Source organism: Vidua chalybeata, chromosome 5 (assembly GCF_026979565.1).
Source record: "Vidua chalybeata isolate OUT-0048 chromosome 5, bVidCha1 merged haplotype, whole genome shotgun sequence".
Lineage (NCBI taxonomy): Eukaryota > Metazoa > Chordata > Aves > Passeriformes > Viduidae > Vidua > Vidua chalybeata.
In genome coordinates this window covers 13,928,765-13,944,264 of record NC_071534.1, presented here as the reverse complement: position 1 = coordinate 13,944,264, position 15,500 = coordinate 13,928,765, and the positions used below count along the sequence as shown (strand labels likewise).

The 15,500-nt window shown below is 42.5% G+C and overlaps 1 protein-coding gene across 1 annotated transcript in view; it reads right to left on the bottom strand.

The window, feature by feature from the left end:
* Nucleotides 1-2,927: 2,927 nt before the first annotated feature.
* Nucleotides 2,928-15,500, bottom strand: part of PLXNC1 (plexin C1) — a 70,697-nt gene continuing 58,124 nt past the window's right edge. Inside the window, exons 24-31 of the mRNA XM_053943865.1 lie at nucleotides 13,942-13,996; nucleotides 12,882-12,913; nucleotides 12,686-12,793; nucleotides 10,598-10,761; nucleotides 10,010-10,157; nucleotides 8,031-8,171; nucleotides 7,861-7,935; nucleotides 2,928-6,215 (exon numbers count right to left, since the gene is read on the bottom strand). Of these exons, the coding sequence (XP_053799840.1) occupies nucleotides 6,111-6,215; nucleotides 7,861-7,935; nucleotides 8,031-8,171; nucleotides 10,010-10,157; nucleotides 10,598-10,761; nucleotides 12,686-12,793; nucleotides 12,882-12,913; nucleotides 13,942-13,996 (828 nt within the window). The 3' untranslated portion in view covers nucleotides 2,928-6,110. The remainder of the gene's footprint in view (nucleotides 6,216-7,860; nucleotides 7,936-8,030; nucleotides 8,172-10,009; nucleotides 10,158-10,597; nucleotides 10,762-12,685; nucleotides 12,794-12,881; nucleotides 12,914-13,941; nucleotides 13,997-15,500) is intronic.

Here is a 15,500-nt window from a genome sequence, read left to right as displayed (position 1 = left end):
CTCTCTGTCCAGGTAGTGGATGGTGATGAGTGGGGTCCCTTAGAGCTCACTCTTGGGACTGATGCTCTTTAGTACCTTCATTGATGACAGACACTGAGATCAAGTGCAGCCTCAGCAGGGTCGATGACAGGAAGATGAGCTCTGCAGCTGGCACCACAGAAGGAAGGGATGTCATCCAGGAGTGGGCCCATGGGGACATTATGTAGTTCAGCAAGTCCAAGGGCAAGGTGTTACATCTGGGTAGGGAAAATCCCAAATGTGAATATAGACTGGGAAAAGTCACTGAGGCCAGCCCTGCAGAGAAGGACAGTGGAGTTCTCATGGATGAAGGGCTGGTCATGAGCCAGTGGCGTGCATTTGCAGCCCATAAGCTCAACCACATCCTGGGCTGCAGCAACAGCAGCATGGCCAGCAGGGCAAGGGAGGCTTCAGGGATACCATTTTTCTAGTATCTGAAGGGGGCTATAAAACTGAGAGGGATTTTTCCTATGTCCAGAGAGTGTCAGGACAAAGGGCAACATTTTTAAACAGAAAAGAACAGGTTTAGATCTTTACTTTGGAGGTGGTGAGGCACTGGAACAATTTGTCCAGAGAAGTTGTGGATGCCCCTTTCCTGGAAGTGTTCAAGGCCAGGTTGGATGGGGCTTTGAGCAACATGTACTAGTGGGAGGTGTGCCTGCCCATGGCAGGAGGATTGGAACCAGATGATCTTTGGTCCCTTCCAATGCAAACCATTCTGTGATTATGTGAACCATTGCCAAGACTCCTTCTTGCTAAGGTTTGTTTTTCAGTATTTTTCCAGAAAGTCAAAACATTAAATAATCTTAGCACAAGAAACTTTGAAAATTGTTTTTCAAGGTTTGGGTTGTTTAAAATAAAACTGACATTTAATATAAAAATTAAAACTAATTTTTTATAAATCCTTTAATACTTACTTGATAATATCCTCTTACTTCTTCAATGTGAAAGTTAATGTATGCTATTCTGGGTTGCAGTTTTGATCACTAACAATGCTGTAATCCACATCTAGGTTGGTATTTTGATGCAGATAAAAAGGATAAAATGAAATTTTAAAACCCCTGAAAACTTCTATTTGTTACCTTGACAATGTGCCTCTTGTATTTCTATAATGGGAATAGGCAATAATTGAATTTTTTAATATAATATAGCAGAGATTAGTATAACAAATTGCCTTCACATTATGTAAATGTAAGTCTGTTTATTCCTACTCTAATTTGTTAACTACAACAAAAATATTTATTCTAGGTTGAATATATTTTTTCAGTTCATTATCAGTCCAGTAAAAGAAATTTGTGAAGGATCAATTATTTATCTAATTTTTTTTACCCAATAATCCAACAATGATGACATTCCTGGAACTGGAGGAATTTTTTTTAATCTAGGTATTGTTTGTTTGTATTTGGTTTGTGGTTGTTGTTTTCACAATACTGCAACAAAAATATGGGACAGTGAGAATACACTGTGTAGGCTCTTGTAATAGGTTATTGAGTATTGCTGTTAGACTGTAGGAATAATGAAAGAATGACACTGCCGTTGACTCAACACTTCTCTCCAGAAGCTGCATTTTTCATTTTCCATAGTGTGTAAGTATAAGGATAGGGTTAATTTTTGCAGAAGCCAGGGAGGCTGTGGCTGGGAGCTGGGGTTATTCTACGCTACCTAATTTTCTGGGCTCAGGGTCAGGGGATCCTTTCAGGTCATGTAGCATGCCAGGCTCCATGTAGTGAGCAACCATGTGTAAATCTGCCTCCCTTCTATCCTCTGTCATTAGTAATGTTGCTGTTACTGATAATTTTATCTCATTGCTGTTTCCAGTAAGTTGTTCTTCTCTCACGACCTTTACCTTTTCTGCCTCCAATTCTCCTCTCCATCCTGCTCCAGGGGAGGGGAGGTGAGGCAGTGGGAGAGCAGAGCATGGTTTCCAGTGTGTCAGTGGGAGAACTGAATTAGGGAATACCGTTCCTAAACCAGGGCTTTGCATTCTTGGGGGAATTTATTAAACTACACTGAGGAAAACAGTGTAGCTCTTAGAAGTAACAGGAGTTATTTCTGCTGCCTCCTGCAGTATGAACTTGTACAAAGTAACTCTGTGCCTGAGCCAGCTTTGCCAAATGGGGTGGTCACTAGCATCTGCCGGCATGGAAGGGTTGCAAAGAGCAGCTATCATCAGCTTTGTGTTTCTGTCCCCAGCTGCAGCTGTGCCAGCAGGGTGCTCTCTGATGTCAGGGGGCAGGGGAGATATACAAACCAGGTAAGACTTGGAGGGCAGAAAAAGGGTAATAGCGGGAAAAAGAATGATGGTCAGCACCTGGTCTGTGGGCTGCCTTTCCTGGTTGGTCTCAGGCTTTTTGTGTGAAAGCTTTTTTCCTGTCCCTTAAACACCTTCTCCTGAAAGAAGGATTATTGGGTTATCATCCTTTTTAACATCTTTAGTTTTTTAAAAGTATCATCACCCTCAGAGCCTTTAAGTGGTGCAGTTGAAGTGAAAATCCTGAAGGCTGTGTTGTGTAGCAGGCACTGCACAATCAACCTGTCTCTGACCTCTTGCTGCTTCCCACACATGGGAAGGCAGCTGGGAATCATCTGGCCCAGGGAATCCCCCTCCATTCAGACTCTGCAGGAGGTCACTGCTCAGCAGCTGCTGGAGTCTAGGCCAGTGCCTCCCCACCCCAGCATCATTAGAAGTTACATTGTACCTTCCTGTTTCTCTTCTTCCCAATTTCAGTGTGATTGAAGTGTGCTGTGCTGACTGCATGGCTCTGTCCTGCAGCCCTGCAGGGCTGAAGCTGCAGCACTGCTTCTCATCTGATGTCACTCTGTGTCTTACATTCCATTCCTTGCATGACCGTGCATTGTTACCAGTTGTGTTTGCTTTCTTGTAGCCATTTTAAAGTACACAATCAAACTAACCTCCAAATACTTTTATTCTAGATAAACCCATACAAACACCAACATGTATTTGTCATTTGCACTTTTTTTAACCATTCATTTTAAACAACAGATTAACTTCTGTACAACAGGAATTACTTTACACATTAGTAATATTTGACTTCAAACTAGATGACTGCAAAATAATGCTCTGTAAGCTAGTGTTAGAAACACGCTGTTTGCCATAGCAGTTTGCCTGTAAACATGGGAAAGTAAGTTGAAGAGAAGTTCATTTTCATTTCTGAGGATGTGATTAGAACTGTTGTGTTGCCATAATACCCATAATAGTCAGAGGTGGTTCTTTTTCTCAGTGTGACAGTAATGGCAAATTGCAGATACGGAAGGTGTGCCAATGTTTTGTGTGCTGACCCAAACCTACCAAAAGAGCCACAATCACTTAATTATACTTCACATCACTTAGTGAGATCCACTTGATGGGTTACAAAATCCCAGTATGACTTAAAAATGGTTTACTAACAGTGACGCTGTTTAGGAGGCTTGAATAAAAGGCAATAATCCTATTCCAGGCTGTAGGTAAAGCTACAGGGCCTGCTTCAACACATACATAATCTCTAGAAATCATTAAAGCTATTGTAGCAAACAAGCAGTAGTACAAATACAGAATAGGACTGATTTTCATTTCCTCATCAATATAAACACATATAGTGAAGTTCACAGGATCAGACCCACGCAAACAGATTATATTTTACAGCTTTTCAAGCAGAAATGTTGGAGTTGTTTTTTCTGCCTGTACAGAAGGTTACTGTTGAACAAAACTATCACAGTTCATTTGAATGCACTGCCAGCAAACAGCTGAAGTAGAAGAGAACTAACTGGAAAGTGTAATCTGCTCCTGCCTCTCCTTCAGTATCAATTACTGTGCTTTTTCTATTTATTTGATGCTGCTTTAAAAGGTTAGATTAAGAACAATAAAAATCAAGCCCTTACGTGCAGGTATCCCAAGCTTAAGTGCTAGTCAAGCCACGGTCCACTCTTTTAGGACAGAGGGCAAGATAGGTTAGAGGTGGGTGGGTTTTTTCCCGATTAAAATTGAACTTATCAAAATACATTGTGCTAGACAGAGAACTGCTGAAAGTACTGCAACATTGTAGTGCAGTGTCCTGAACAAAGCCATACATTCCATCAAGTATAAAGTGTAAACTTAATAGCAAGTGTAAGAATTGAATTAAAAAAAAAAAATAAGAAAGCCATCACAGTATGGGTTGGTTGGTGGCTGCCCTCTCTGGTATGCAAGAGGAGCAACTTGTGCAATCACATGGTAGGGAGGGGGCAGACCAGCAGGACCGTGTTTTTGTGTTTGCTTTTCTCCACATTAACAGCCCACCTTGCTTCTGCCACTGGGATTGTGCCTGGGGCCAGCTGCCTTTGTGACCAGAGCAGGCAGCATTACCAGGATGCCTGAGCTCTAGAGCTCCTCCAACTCAGCACCGTGTGACCCTCTGCTGCCTGGGAACCCTGTGCAGCCAGCTCTGGCTGCTCACAGGCCCAGCATTGGCTTTCTGTACCAAACCTGGACCATCTGTGCCATTCGCAGCCCATGGCACCTTTCCCACTGCCAAAGCAGGTGACAGCTCTTCCCTCTCCTGTGGGCCACTGTGCTACACCACTCACCTCCAGTGGTGAACCCCTCCAGAAATGTATGGAAATGTATCTCCTTGTCATGAATGCCTTACCTCAAATCTAAGGGCATGTGACAGCCTCAGAACGTGCCTCCTGTGACCGAAGCAGAGTCCAGGCTGACAAACCATTTCAGCTCTGTAGTAGAGGGTAGGGTTGTGCTGGTGCTGTAGCAGAGCCAGAGCCACAGCTGCTCCTCTGTGGCTTTGCTCAGAAGCCACTGCACCAGGCTCATCCCAGCAGCACAACCATGCCCCTGCTTTCCAGGGGCTGACTTTACTCACCAATGCAAGTGTAATGGACACCTTCCTTCCAAAATGGCCAAGCCTCAAAAAAACCCAGCCGGACTAAGGCAGACAGTTACCTCTCCCCACTCCAACCACAGCAAATTTCTATCAGTGCCTCAAACACCTGTCTTCCTGTTCTTAAATATTATTAAACCAACCTTTGACCTGACCCCCCACATGCTGGCTTTAGGTCTGTGAGACCCTTGTACACAGATGGCAAGGCTGGCCAGGACTGTCAGCACTGATGCATGGGCTGATCATGCACCTGAGTACAGGTTTGTGCACCAAAGTGCAGCTGTCGTCAGCTGCTTCACCAAATCACAAGTGTCCTGATGCAGTGCAGTTTCAGCTGTGAAGCTGCTCACAAGTGTTTCACAGCTTATTTAAGGATGGAAAGGTCAAAAATGTAAACACAGACTGATGGTGGCTGAATGCCCTTCTCCAAAAGCCTCTCCTCACTCTTCCCCTCAGTGGTTCGCTTCACTTTGGATATGGAATTTCTAACCTAACAAAGATAAGTCCTGCCATGTGGCATTTGGCCTTCCAACCTCAGACCCACTGTGTCTGTTAAACACATTTGTCCTAAGTGTCACTTTGGTGCCAGGTTGTTGTTGGGTTTTCTGATGTGTTTGGGGTTTTTTTTGGTTTTGGGTTTGTTTTTTTTTTTTTTTTTTTTTGTGTGTGTGTGTTTTCTTTTTTTTTTTTCTTTTTTTTTTTTTGGTGGGTTTTTTTTTCTGAACAGGAACTAGCGAACATTTGACTGGAAGGAAGGAAACTGCAGCTGACCCGTATTCTCACCCTCACAGTTTGCCAAGCTGCTGAAAGGATGTGGCGAAACATCAGCTTTTTCTCTTAAAAAAAAGAGGTAAACAACTTGCAAGTTCATGTGGGCAACTCTGAACTTACAGTGGATTTTGCACATCTCCTATGACCTTATTTTGAAGTAAGCAAAAAGCTTACTAGACAGTATTTTTGAACCAAAGGGTTATGTGTGCTCAAGTACCTAAAAATGCTGACCCTGCTAACATTAGGTTCACTTTCACATGCTCCTGTGTGAATATGTAACCCATTTTATGCCCACATTTCATTCCCAATCGTAGATTACGTGGAATGGTCAGAGTGGAGAAGAGTGTCCAAATGTTTCAAACCCTGTACATGAAGTCAGTCAAAACAGTTCTGGGAGCAGTAGCGCTAATACAAAATCCCCCACAGTGATGCTGTGAGTCAGTGCTCTGCTCAATACCATTTGCATTTTTTCTTTTCATCAAATAAGGCTTTTACTTGCTGGAGCTGTTTCTGGACTTCTTCAAACCCCCGTTCTCGCTCGAGTTTGCTGACAATCTGTTAACAATTAGCAAAAGAGAGAATAATTTTTTTAATGCTTCTTTTATTTGCTGTTTTTTAAATTTGCTGTTTTTGCTCTTCTGTACTCTAACAACTACTGACAGAAAAATGCATTGAGTGCCTGCCTATCTGTAAACATTCTTTTCTGACTTTAACACTTTATTTTGGTAGTTTTCCCTTCAAGTCATTCTGATCACAGGATTTGCAACACTTCCACAAAAGAATGACTGAGCCAAGCAAAAAAATCTAAAACAAACCCAACACATGCTCATCTCTCAGAGTGTGAGGCAAGGCCAGTGCTCCAGTTTTTACCCTACAGAAGATTTGCAAGTTATATTTTATTTCTCTTCCTCTGCCCTATAAGCTGAGGGCAATAAACTGCCTCTTTAACTCACCCACTTGGCTCTGGCCCAGGTGATAGAATGGAGCACAACTGCTGTCTGAAATCTCTGCTGGCAATGCTACACAGGGACAGGTCTCAGTAAACAATGAAAGAGATTTAGCTGCTCCCAGTCAAAAACCAGAGGGAAGATTTCCTTCTAAGGATGGGCTATGTTTAGCCAGTTCTTGCTTCAAAAAAGCAAAAATGGGCACTAAGACTAGAAAGTACACTGAATTCTCCTGTATCAATCATTTTAATGAGTTTAATAAAGGATGATGCCATTTCGAGTATCATCCCAAGCTTGTTTCAAGATGCGAAGATTTGATGCTGAATCCAGGTAATTTGGGATGTTAAGAGATCAGAAGTGGTAAGACAGCTAACAGGTGACTGAGAGCTGGATGACTACAGCAAGTGCTGGTGCTGTGCTGCTGAGGATGAAAGAGAGAAAGGCCTGGTTGCTGGGAAACCCAGACAACCTGCTGGAAGCATAAGGAGGCCTTCAGGCAACACACCCCAGCGGCTCTTATCTGAGTCCCTGCACAGGCACACACAGCCTCTGTTAAGGATGCTGAGCAAAATGGAGTGGAGAATCCTATCATGCAAAGTGGAAGACAGGGATTTTCTTAGAAAGCAGCTTAGAGGTAGCCTGTGACTAAGTACTTTCAGCTGAGAAAAGATTTCTTTTGTTAGTAATAGCAGGGACTGGAAACTATAGCTGCTTCTTTTTAAAAGAAAGACTATTAGAGGAGAGCATTAAGACAGTTATGATGGGAAAAGAGCAGACACCTCTTGCTTTAAGGCTGTGTGCTCCACCATGGTGTTTGCACTGCCTGTTAAATCCAGAACCCTGGTGCTACAGTCTAATCTGATTTCTGAAGCTCCAGGGAAATGGAGCACGTGCACAGGAGTTGTGACAGGCATTTGTAGAGACACTGCAAAAACAGTAAAAAAAGAAGCCTCAGCTATATAGGAACTTCCTCAAAACTGCAGGGAAAATGTTATTGCTACTGTCTCTGTGCAATACAGCAGTGACAGTAAAGGTGCACTGACAAACCTTTGGCCTGTGGCCCCTCGGAGGGGTGGGGGCTCCAGCCACCCTGGGGCTGCGCTGCTCCAGCCCCTCACAGCTCAGCAGCAGCCTGGCTGCATTAAGGAGGGGCTGCCTTTGGAGTGGCACCCAGCATGTTGCACAGCAGCCTGGTCCTTGGTTACTGTGTTACCCCACATTAAGGATTCAGCTGAAATTGCAGATGTGCTTACCTCATCATAGTATTTCACTATGTATTTGTAGATTTCAAACAAGGCCACTTTCTCATTAAATTCATTTTCATGTTTCTAAAACAGACAACAGTTCTGGTCAGATGCTTCTCCTTAAAAAAAAAAACCAACTTAACATGAAAGCAAATGAAGTTGCTGCTTCTCAACCATACCTTAGATTCCTGAGCTAGAAATTCTTCAACCTCTGCAGTGGTCAATGGAGGCAGATCCCTGATGGCTTTGTAGTACGCTTTCACCTCCTTCTTGTAGAGCGGAATGTCCTTAGCATAGAGAAGTTTATTTGTTGGTGCTTCCTTAAAAGAAAAAATTTGAAGCCTTTTAACTTTTCACAGCACAGATTTCCTAAGGTTCCACCTCCACACAGTTAATTGCATCTAATTGTGTCTGTGTGACTCATTTTTCCTTGCTCTGGTTATATGCAAGGAACCAAGATTATGAAACAAAGATGCAAACCAGAGGCAGGATTTCACTAATAGTGCATTGTGTTTCATGACAATTGCCATGTAATTATTTCTATTGACATCAGGATTGATGACTTTTTGTCCCTCACACATAGTTTTCTTTCTCTCTTCCTCCTTACAGATCCCTAGCCCTGAAAGATTATGAAAGCTGAACCAAAGGGTCTGAGGCCAAAACCCAATTTACATACAGGATTCAGCAGTACTGCTGAAAGGAAAGTTCCCTGGCAGTGACACACCAGAGAGACTTGTTAGATGCTGTCCTGGCAGAGGTTCCCCTAAATCTCTTTGGTCCCTACTACTCCTTTCCCTCAGGGGTTTGAGAGCATGGAGAGCTGACTGCCAGACATGCACAGCCAAAGGGATTTTTCTTCACCCCAGGACTTCAACAACCCAGATCAGCACTAACCTATCTGGGAGCTTTAGGCTCATTTGAGGAAATAAGCGCTGATGCTTGTGATAGGAGCCAAAGCTCACCTGGAGAAATGATTTTCAGAATGTAAAAGTGGGGACTGGTAGTTTCCTGTTTAAGCTCTGGGCAATAAATGGCATAACCATGTGTTATCTTGTCACCACTGCTTCCAATGTGTGATGAAGTAATTTAAATGTTTGTTTTCTAAATGGCTAAAAGATGTTTCAAGATAAAAACCTAAAAATCATGCAAGTAAATACATTTTAGTACTAAAAGGTCACAAGATGTTTGCTGCATTGCAAACCTTTATCAGGTTTTAGCACTCCTTTTCAAACAGCTAAGAGGAACTGTTGTTTCAACAATTCTGCACAGTGGATGTTAAGCACAGAAACCTAACAACCATGCTCATTTGCAGTTTTTCCATCAAGGAAGTGATGTGATTAGCTTTAATTTATGATACTTCACTCCTAAAGTAACATAAATAAGCACATTAATTGCTATTTACCTTTAACAGATGAGGAGTTGGATTAGATCACATAGGAAATTAGTCCATTTTTATATAAATTCTTTTAGGCTAAAAAGTTTCGAGCCTGTTTTTCTCAGTAGTATGAGTCTGAACAAAAGCTTCCTGCTTTGGTCCAAAGAAAAGGAAAATACCCTGGAGGAAAATGAAGTAATTTTGATCCCCAGAGTTCTGGACACTATACTAAAGAGTTTTTGAATGTAAGATTCCTGAATTTGTTGCTCCAGCAAATAATTTTGCATATAAAAAGGGAGCAGCTAATATATGTGAAAGGAACTGTTTCAAACTTCAGAGGTCTTTCAGTATTCTTACAGCTTCCACTAGCTTCTTGTGTGTGTTTTCTGCACACTGGTGTGTGGCAGACAAAATCTGGACTACTTATTAAATAATGTTGATACTTTTAAGACCTTTGTTTAAAACTACATTAAAACTTCATTAGAACTTTACAATGTCCATCTTCTGCCACCTATTGTGTAAACACACTGTGCAGAACTGAACTGCAGAGAAAACAAGCAGTAGTTAACTATAAATAAGGCATTCTCGTAGCTGTATCTGTCTACTGGTGAATTCTTCAGTCTCAGGAGACAGAGCAACAAGGAATAGAAACTCAGTTTAATTAGGCCCCTGACAATTCTGCCCCCAATATCAGCAGATCCACGATTTCATCATCTTAATCATTATACAGTTGAAAAAGACATTGGTTGAGAAAGTAGTACAAGACTGGAGGGGCAGCATTACCTTCCCTAGTGTCTGTTCTGCGAGAGAAAAGGCATCCATGAAGGCTTGTGCGATTACAGACAAACAGCCATCTATGTGTGAAGTCTTCTTAATATCAAAGACAAACTGGGGATTCTTCAGTATGTTCACCCAGAAGCGAAGAGGAAGACTAGACAGGAGAAAGAACAAACATCTTTAAAATCAACCACTCAAATAGCACAACTGCTTTAAAATGGTCCTTAATTGCAACTGCACTCACGGAACAAAGCACATTCCTGGCTGCTTCTTCATGCTAAAAAAGGGGTCAGGGAACAAAAGCTACAGAGCAAACACATCTGTCAGGCACCCAGCTTCAAATAATGCTCTCAATCTGTAGCTACTTCTTTCTGAGTGTGAAGTCGGTGTGCAGACTGCACAGACCTGGAAGCTCTGGTGGTTTGTGTTGTATTAAATCAATACACTAAACTTGCTGTTATCCACAAAGCCAAACCACATCTTATTCCCAGATATGCCAAAATCTTACTCTTCTGATCACACTTGACACATTTCATTTTTGCAACTACGTTTTCAGAAAGCACACATACCCCTGCATATATCCCATGGGCATACCTGTTGGTTTTCCATATGTGGACCACATCAGGATCAGTAATTTTTTTGCTCTCAGCCTGGGCATCCAAAAAGTCAAAAAAGTACTTGATGGCAACAGGTGCTTTATTGTTGGGTAAACTCCAAATGCTCCTGAAGAGCTTTTCAACAACCGAATGAATTGCTACCTGAAAAGCAACAAAGTTAATATTTTGTTACTATTACACAAGCAAAGAATAGGACGTTTTACCTCAGAGAGCTGTGTGCGCCCCAAGAAAACCACACACAAATTACAATATGCTTGTGGCAAACATCAAGGCCATAGGTTATTGGGAAACAAGACAACAACAGAAATGAAACTACAATACATCACAACAAGCTCCTTCCATATGTCACATGTCCTGTTGCTCTGCTTACAAGGAGAATCATGGTGAACTCTGTGATAAATCACAGGTGGGAAGAACCACTTGGGCTAATAAAGACAACATCAACTCTTGGGATACTGTTGCCACTGTTTCTAAAATCATTTGAAAATTGTAACTGGAGTTAAGAGGGAGGTGAGAAAAAAGCAGTTTAAGCCAGTTTCCTAGGGCACTGGTCTTCCAGGTGCCATCTGTGACACATGCTCAACACGTGCTCATCAACACTTCACAGCCAAGTGGCTCTGGCACTTGATCTAATTCTAGGTAACAGCTTTGGGTGCTATAAGACACTAATATTAGAGAGAAGAACTGAAAATTGGGTATTTCTGATACATAAGTGAAGACATTTGGCTAACTAAAGGAAGGCTTTGGTTGCTGCTGGACTCACTGACATAATCACAGAGTATGTATAAGTAGAGGCAAACAAAGCAAAACGCTGTTTTGTGCTTTATTTCTTCACATCTGTTCTGAAGCTCAGTTCAGCCCAATCTTCTCTTGACAAGAAGGATTTAATCATACCCCAGGGCCTTGATGAATACTGGCCAGTTCATTTCAAAGTGGTAAACTCTGTGATTGTGTCTGTGTGCATATATGGGAGAGAGGGGAGCAGAGAGAGAGATGGTGAGATGCAATTTCCTTTAGTGCACAGCCTATCATGAGAGGAATTTCACAACAAAGTATCACAGCTCTGTTGTTCAGGGCAGCGTCCTACTTTGGAGAAGGAGATGATTAATTCAAAGCCCTTTAAAAGGCCTGTTTCTAAAAAGCCCGACCTTTTCTTCTGTACCTCAGTCCTGCACCATAAGACGTAACTGGTTTACTCCAGCATTTCCTGAGGGCTCATGTTAGTTTTCACAGGTAATGAGAAATGACCAGTCTTCACTCTCACTTTGGGGACTGTCCCAAATTACTTCAGATGCTATCAACAACCTAATTAAATAATGATTGATAGATTTTTAAATGCAAGAAGCCTATAATCATCATCCCTTCAGGCCTTTTGCACAGCTCAGCGTTGTGCACCCATTAATATTTTATGCAATATGCTGTTGCAGAGAGTTTTCTAACCATTTTGAGTAAGTCAGAAACAAGATGATGTTACCAGAGGGAGTGAGCCGGACTTATTCCTAAGCAACGCGCATCATATAAATTAGGTACTTGTATTATAAATCCTAAGGACCTTGCTTTTAAAACTAATCTAGTTATGTTGAATGCCTAATCTGAAACCGTAACAGATTATTTCATTTTGTGGGCAGTATCTTGTGAAACTCAGGCTTCAGAAGTCGCCTCTAAGCTGGGCAAACACTAGAGCAGAGTGAAGAGATTGTTGATTGTTGATTGTTGATTGAAAGCTGTCATTCCAGAGGTTGAAAGTTGTCATTCTCACCCTGTGGAACTCTGTGGTAAGACTCCAATTTTTCTTTAACCTGAGAAGAAGGTTGTGCTTACTAAGGAGATACTATGTGTAATCAGACAATTTTAGAAGTCTAGCATTAGAAAAACTGAAATGTGTTTGTCTTCGCAAATGGTCATACCCCATAGTAAGCACAGTGATTTTTATATGCTACCTTTTCATTTAACATTTGATTTACACACAGGAAATCTGTACTACTTCTGTGTTTTTGTTTGTGTTTATGCCAAACTATCCAAGCCAACATCAGCCCTCCCCCAAAATAAAGCCTTTGTCGTTTACCTTGGTTGACAGAAGTTTTGTGAGATACATTTCTTTCACTTTGAATTTTTGCTTTCCTTTATGACCTCCTCCCTTCACATCTTTGTTTGCTTCAGAGTCTGGTAAAATCTGTGACGAAGAGATTAGAGAGATTACACAGATCCAGATACAGCTCAGTATTAAATCTACCACTTAGCAGTGGAATGATTCAACTCACCAAATGGCAGTGTTCATCTGAGTAGTCCACATCTAAACAACAAGAGCAGAGAGCCATTAATAAAACACACAGCTACAAGTTTGTGAGTTCTGCTGGGTTCTGGGCCATGCAGCAGGGTGCATCCAGGATGCCAAGCAAGCAGAGTCAGTGTCACCCTTTCCTGCCTGCAGTGTGGGGGAAGCCTCTGAGAAATGCACAGGTGCTGTGCACCTCCCTCGTGCCAACCTGTAGCTCGGACCACTAAGCTGCAGCATCCTATCTGCTGCTGGGGTAAGCTGGCAGCAATCATATCTCCTCTGAAAGGAGGACAAGATGAGATGATTGCAGTGTTTAAGTCTCTAAGAGTGCTGAGTGCAGGTAGGCTGAGGTCAGGCTTGAACACAACAGCTGGGAACAGACACCTCAGTTTTGCTGAGGGAGAGGCTGCCCCAGTGAGATGCACATGTCACTCCTAACTTTGATGATAATGAAACACATGTTAGGAGTGTGTTTTTTCACAGGGGCTACAGAAAGTTCTACCACCAGCTGGGTCGGAGCAACCTGCATCACAGGGCTAGGTGAGATGAACTGGCCCCCTGTAACCACCCTTTATCTTCTGACATGCTGTTCAGACAGCAAAATCAAAGCTTTCAGAAACACACTCAAGAGAATAAGGAAAATTACCTAACAGCAGGGGTTTTATCATTTGTGTTTCTGGACAGTGCAGCACTATGTCTGTGATGCACAGCTCTGGGCACCAGGGAGAGAGAATTGGTCCTTCTCTTTGTGTCACCTGGGCTTCCCTGTCCCGCTTTCCTGCCTATGAGCCTGTATCTCTAAGCAATCATTTGCTGAGGACTGGAAGCCCTTCTGTCCTTCTTTCCTTTGCCTTCTTTCTTCCTTTTAGGCCCACTGTGCCTGCCAGAGGCCGAGAGCCAGGGCTCTTAATTTGGCTCCACTGTATCAAAGTACCAATTGCTCCGACCTCCTACTGACCAAGATACAATCTGTCAGAACTCAGCTCTCTGCATTCCCAACCATTCTGCACAAAAGTTTAAATCGGTCACAGTGAGTTTGCTACCTGATCGGGTATTTGCCTTCTTTTTGAAGACTTTTATGGTTGCTCCATTTGAAATCTGAAAGAAGAAACAAACACATCATGCTGAAACAAAAGTGCTTAGAATTCCCAAAAGCCTCAGTTTCATTTCCTCTGTCCCTCAGCCCGTGGCAGTGCAGGACAGCCCAGCCTGCTTTGTTCTCACCACAGTGTGCACAGCCTTTAGCAGCAGCTAGGGTTGGGCTTTCAGGCACAGGCAGTAGCTGCACCTTGTCAGCATCACCCAGCCAGGTGGGAAGGCACCTCTTCCAGTGCACCAGCCTTGAAGACCTTTCCCTTCCTTTGATTTTTCTGGTTCAGCCCATATGTGGACACTTTCATTTTCATGTATTGTTCTGTGCTGTTTCTTGCATCCATTTTTTATAGTTTACTCAGGTTAAATTCTCTGCATCCAGTGCAACAGAATCTTATGGGAAGGTGAGGCAGAGAGGCGCACACAAAGGTGAATTATCTTCTGGTCACCTTTCTTTCAGCTCAGTCTGTTCTACCCATGTCCTGTGGAGGGGCCATTCTGAGGGTTTAGCCTGGTGGTCTGAAGAACTATTTCCAAACTGAGCAAAATATTTATACACCATAAGATCAAGATTTGTATCTTGCCATCTCGGGATTTCTAGGAAAAATCTACCTCCTCCTTCCCTGAATTTACAGTGTTGCCAAGATGTTACACATTATCTTTAAAACAAACTGGCAAGCCATGCTTTTATTGTCAAAGAGTAACTAAAAAATGGCTCCCACTGAGAACTATACCACTGCTCTGCTATCAAATGTTGAGTCTTGCCAAGTGCTAGTGTACTTGCCTCTATAATTACAAAAACAACCGGCCAGTTCTAGGAAGGGATCTCTGCCAAAATAATTTAAGTGTTTTTTAAACCTTGGCAGCCAGCCTGGTGTGAGAAACCAGTTTAAACATTAAGATACTCTATCAAAAGCTGTGTCTTGTGCCAAAAAAATCTGCACTTACATTTGCTCCTGGAAAGTAAATGCAATCTATTTTATGATTTTTTTGCAGAGATTCTATCTATCATACAGACTTTCAGAACTATTTTAGATAGCACAGAACACTTGCAAACCACACTACAAATAGGAATATGCTCTAAGGCTGGCTTGTGAGGGGATACCAACACCCAGACAGTCCTCCTACTTGGCCCTGAAGACAGATAAACAGGAACAGTGCTACCCAGCAGCTTACCCCCTCCTGGAGCAATGTGGGTAACATGCTGCCTCCATTCCCTTCCCAAGAAGTAGGAGGGCAGCTCAGTGCTGAAATGCGTTGACTTCTGTCCTCAGGGAGATGAGCAGAGCTCACAGGGAGTAGAGCCGTGCTTCCCTCCAGGAATCTGAGGCATTGCTGCAGAGCAGCTATGACCAAAGCCCACACTCCAGGTTTTATTTTTGGGACAAATTATGCTTTTAGCAGCGAGTAGACTATGCTTTCCCTTCTTCATCATTACTGCAGCACCATACTTGCTATTTCTTAGATGCTATCATCTTAGTATGATTCAATAAAAAAAAAAAAATCCATT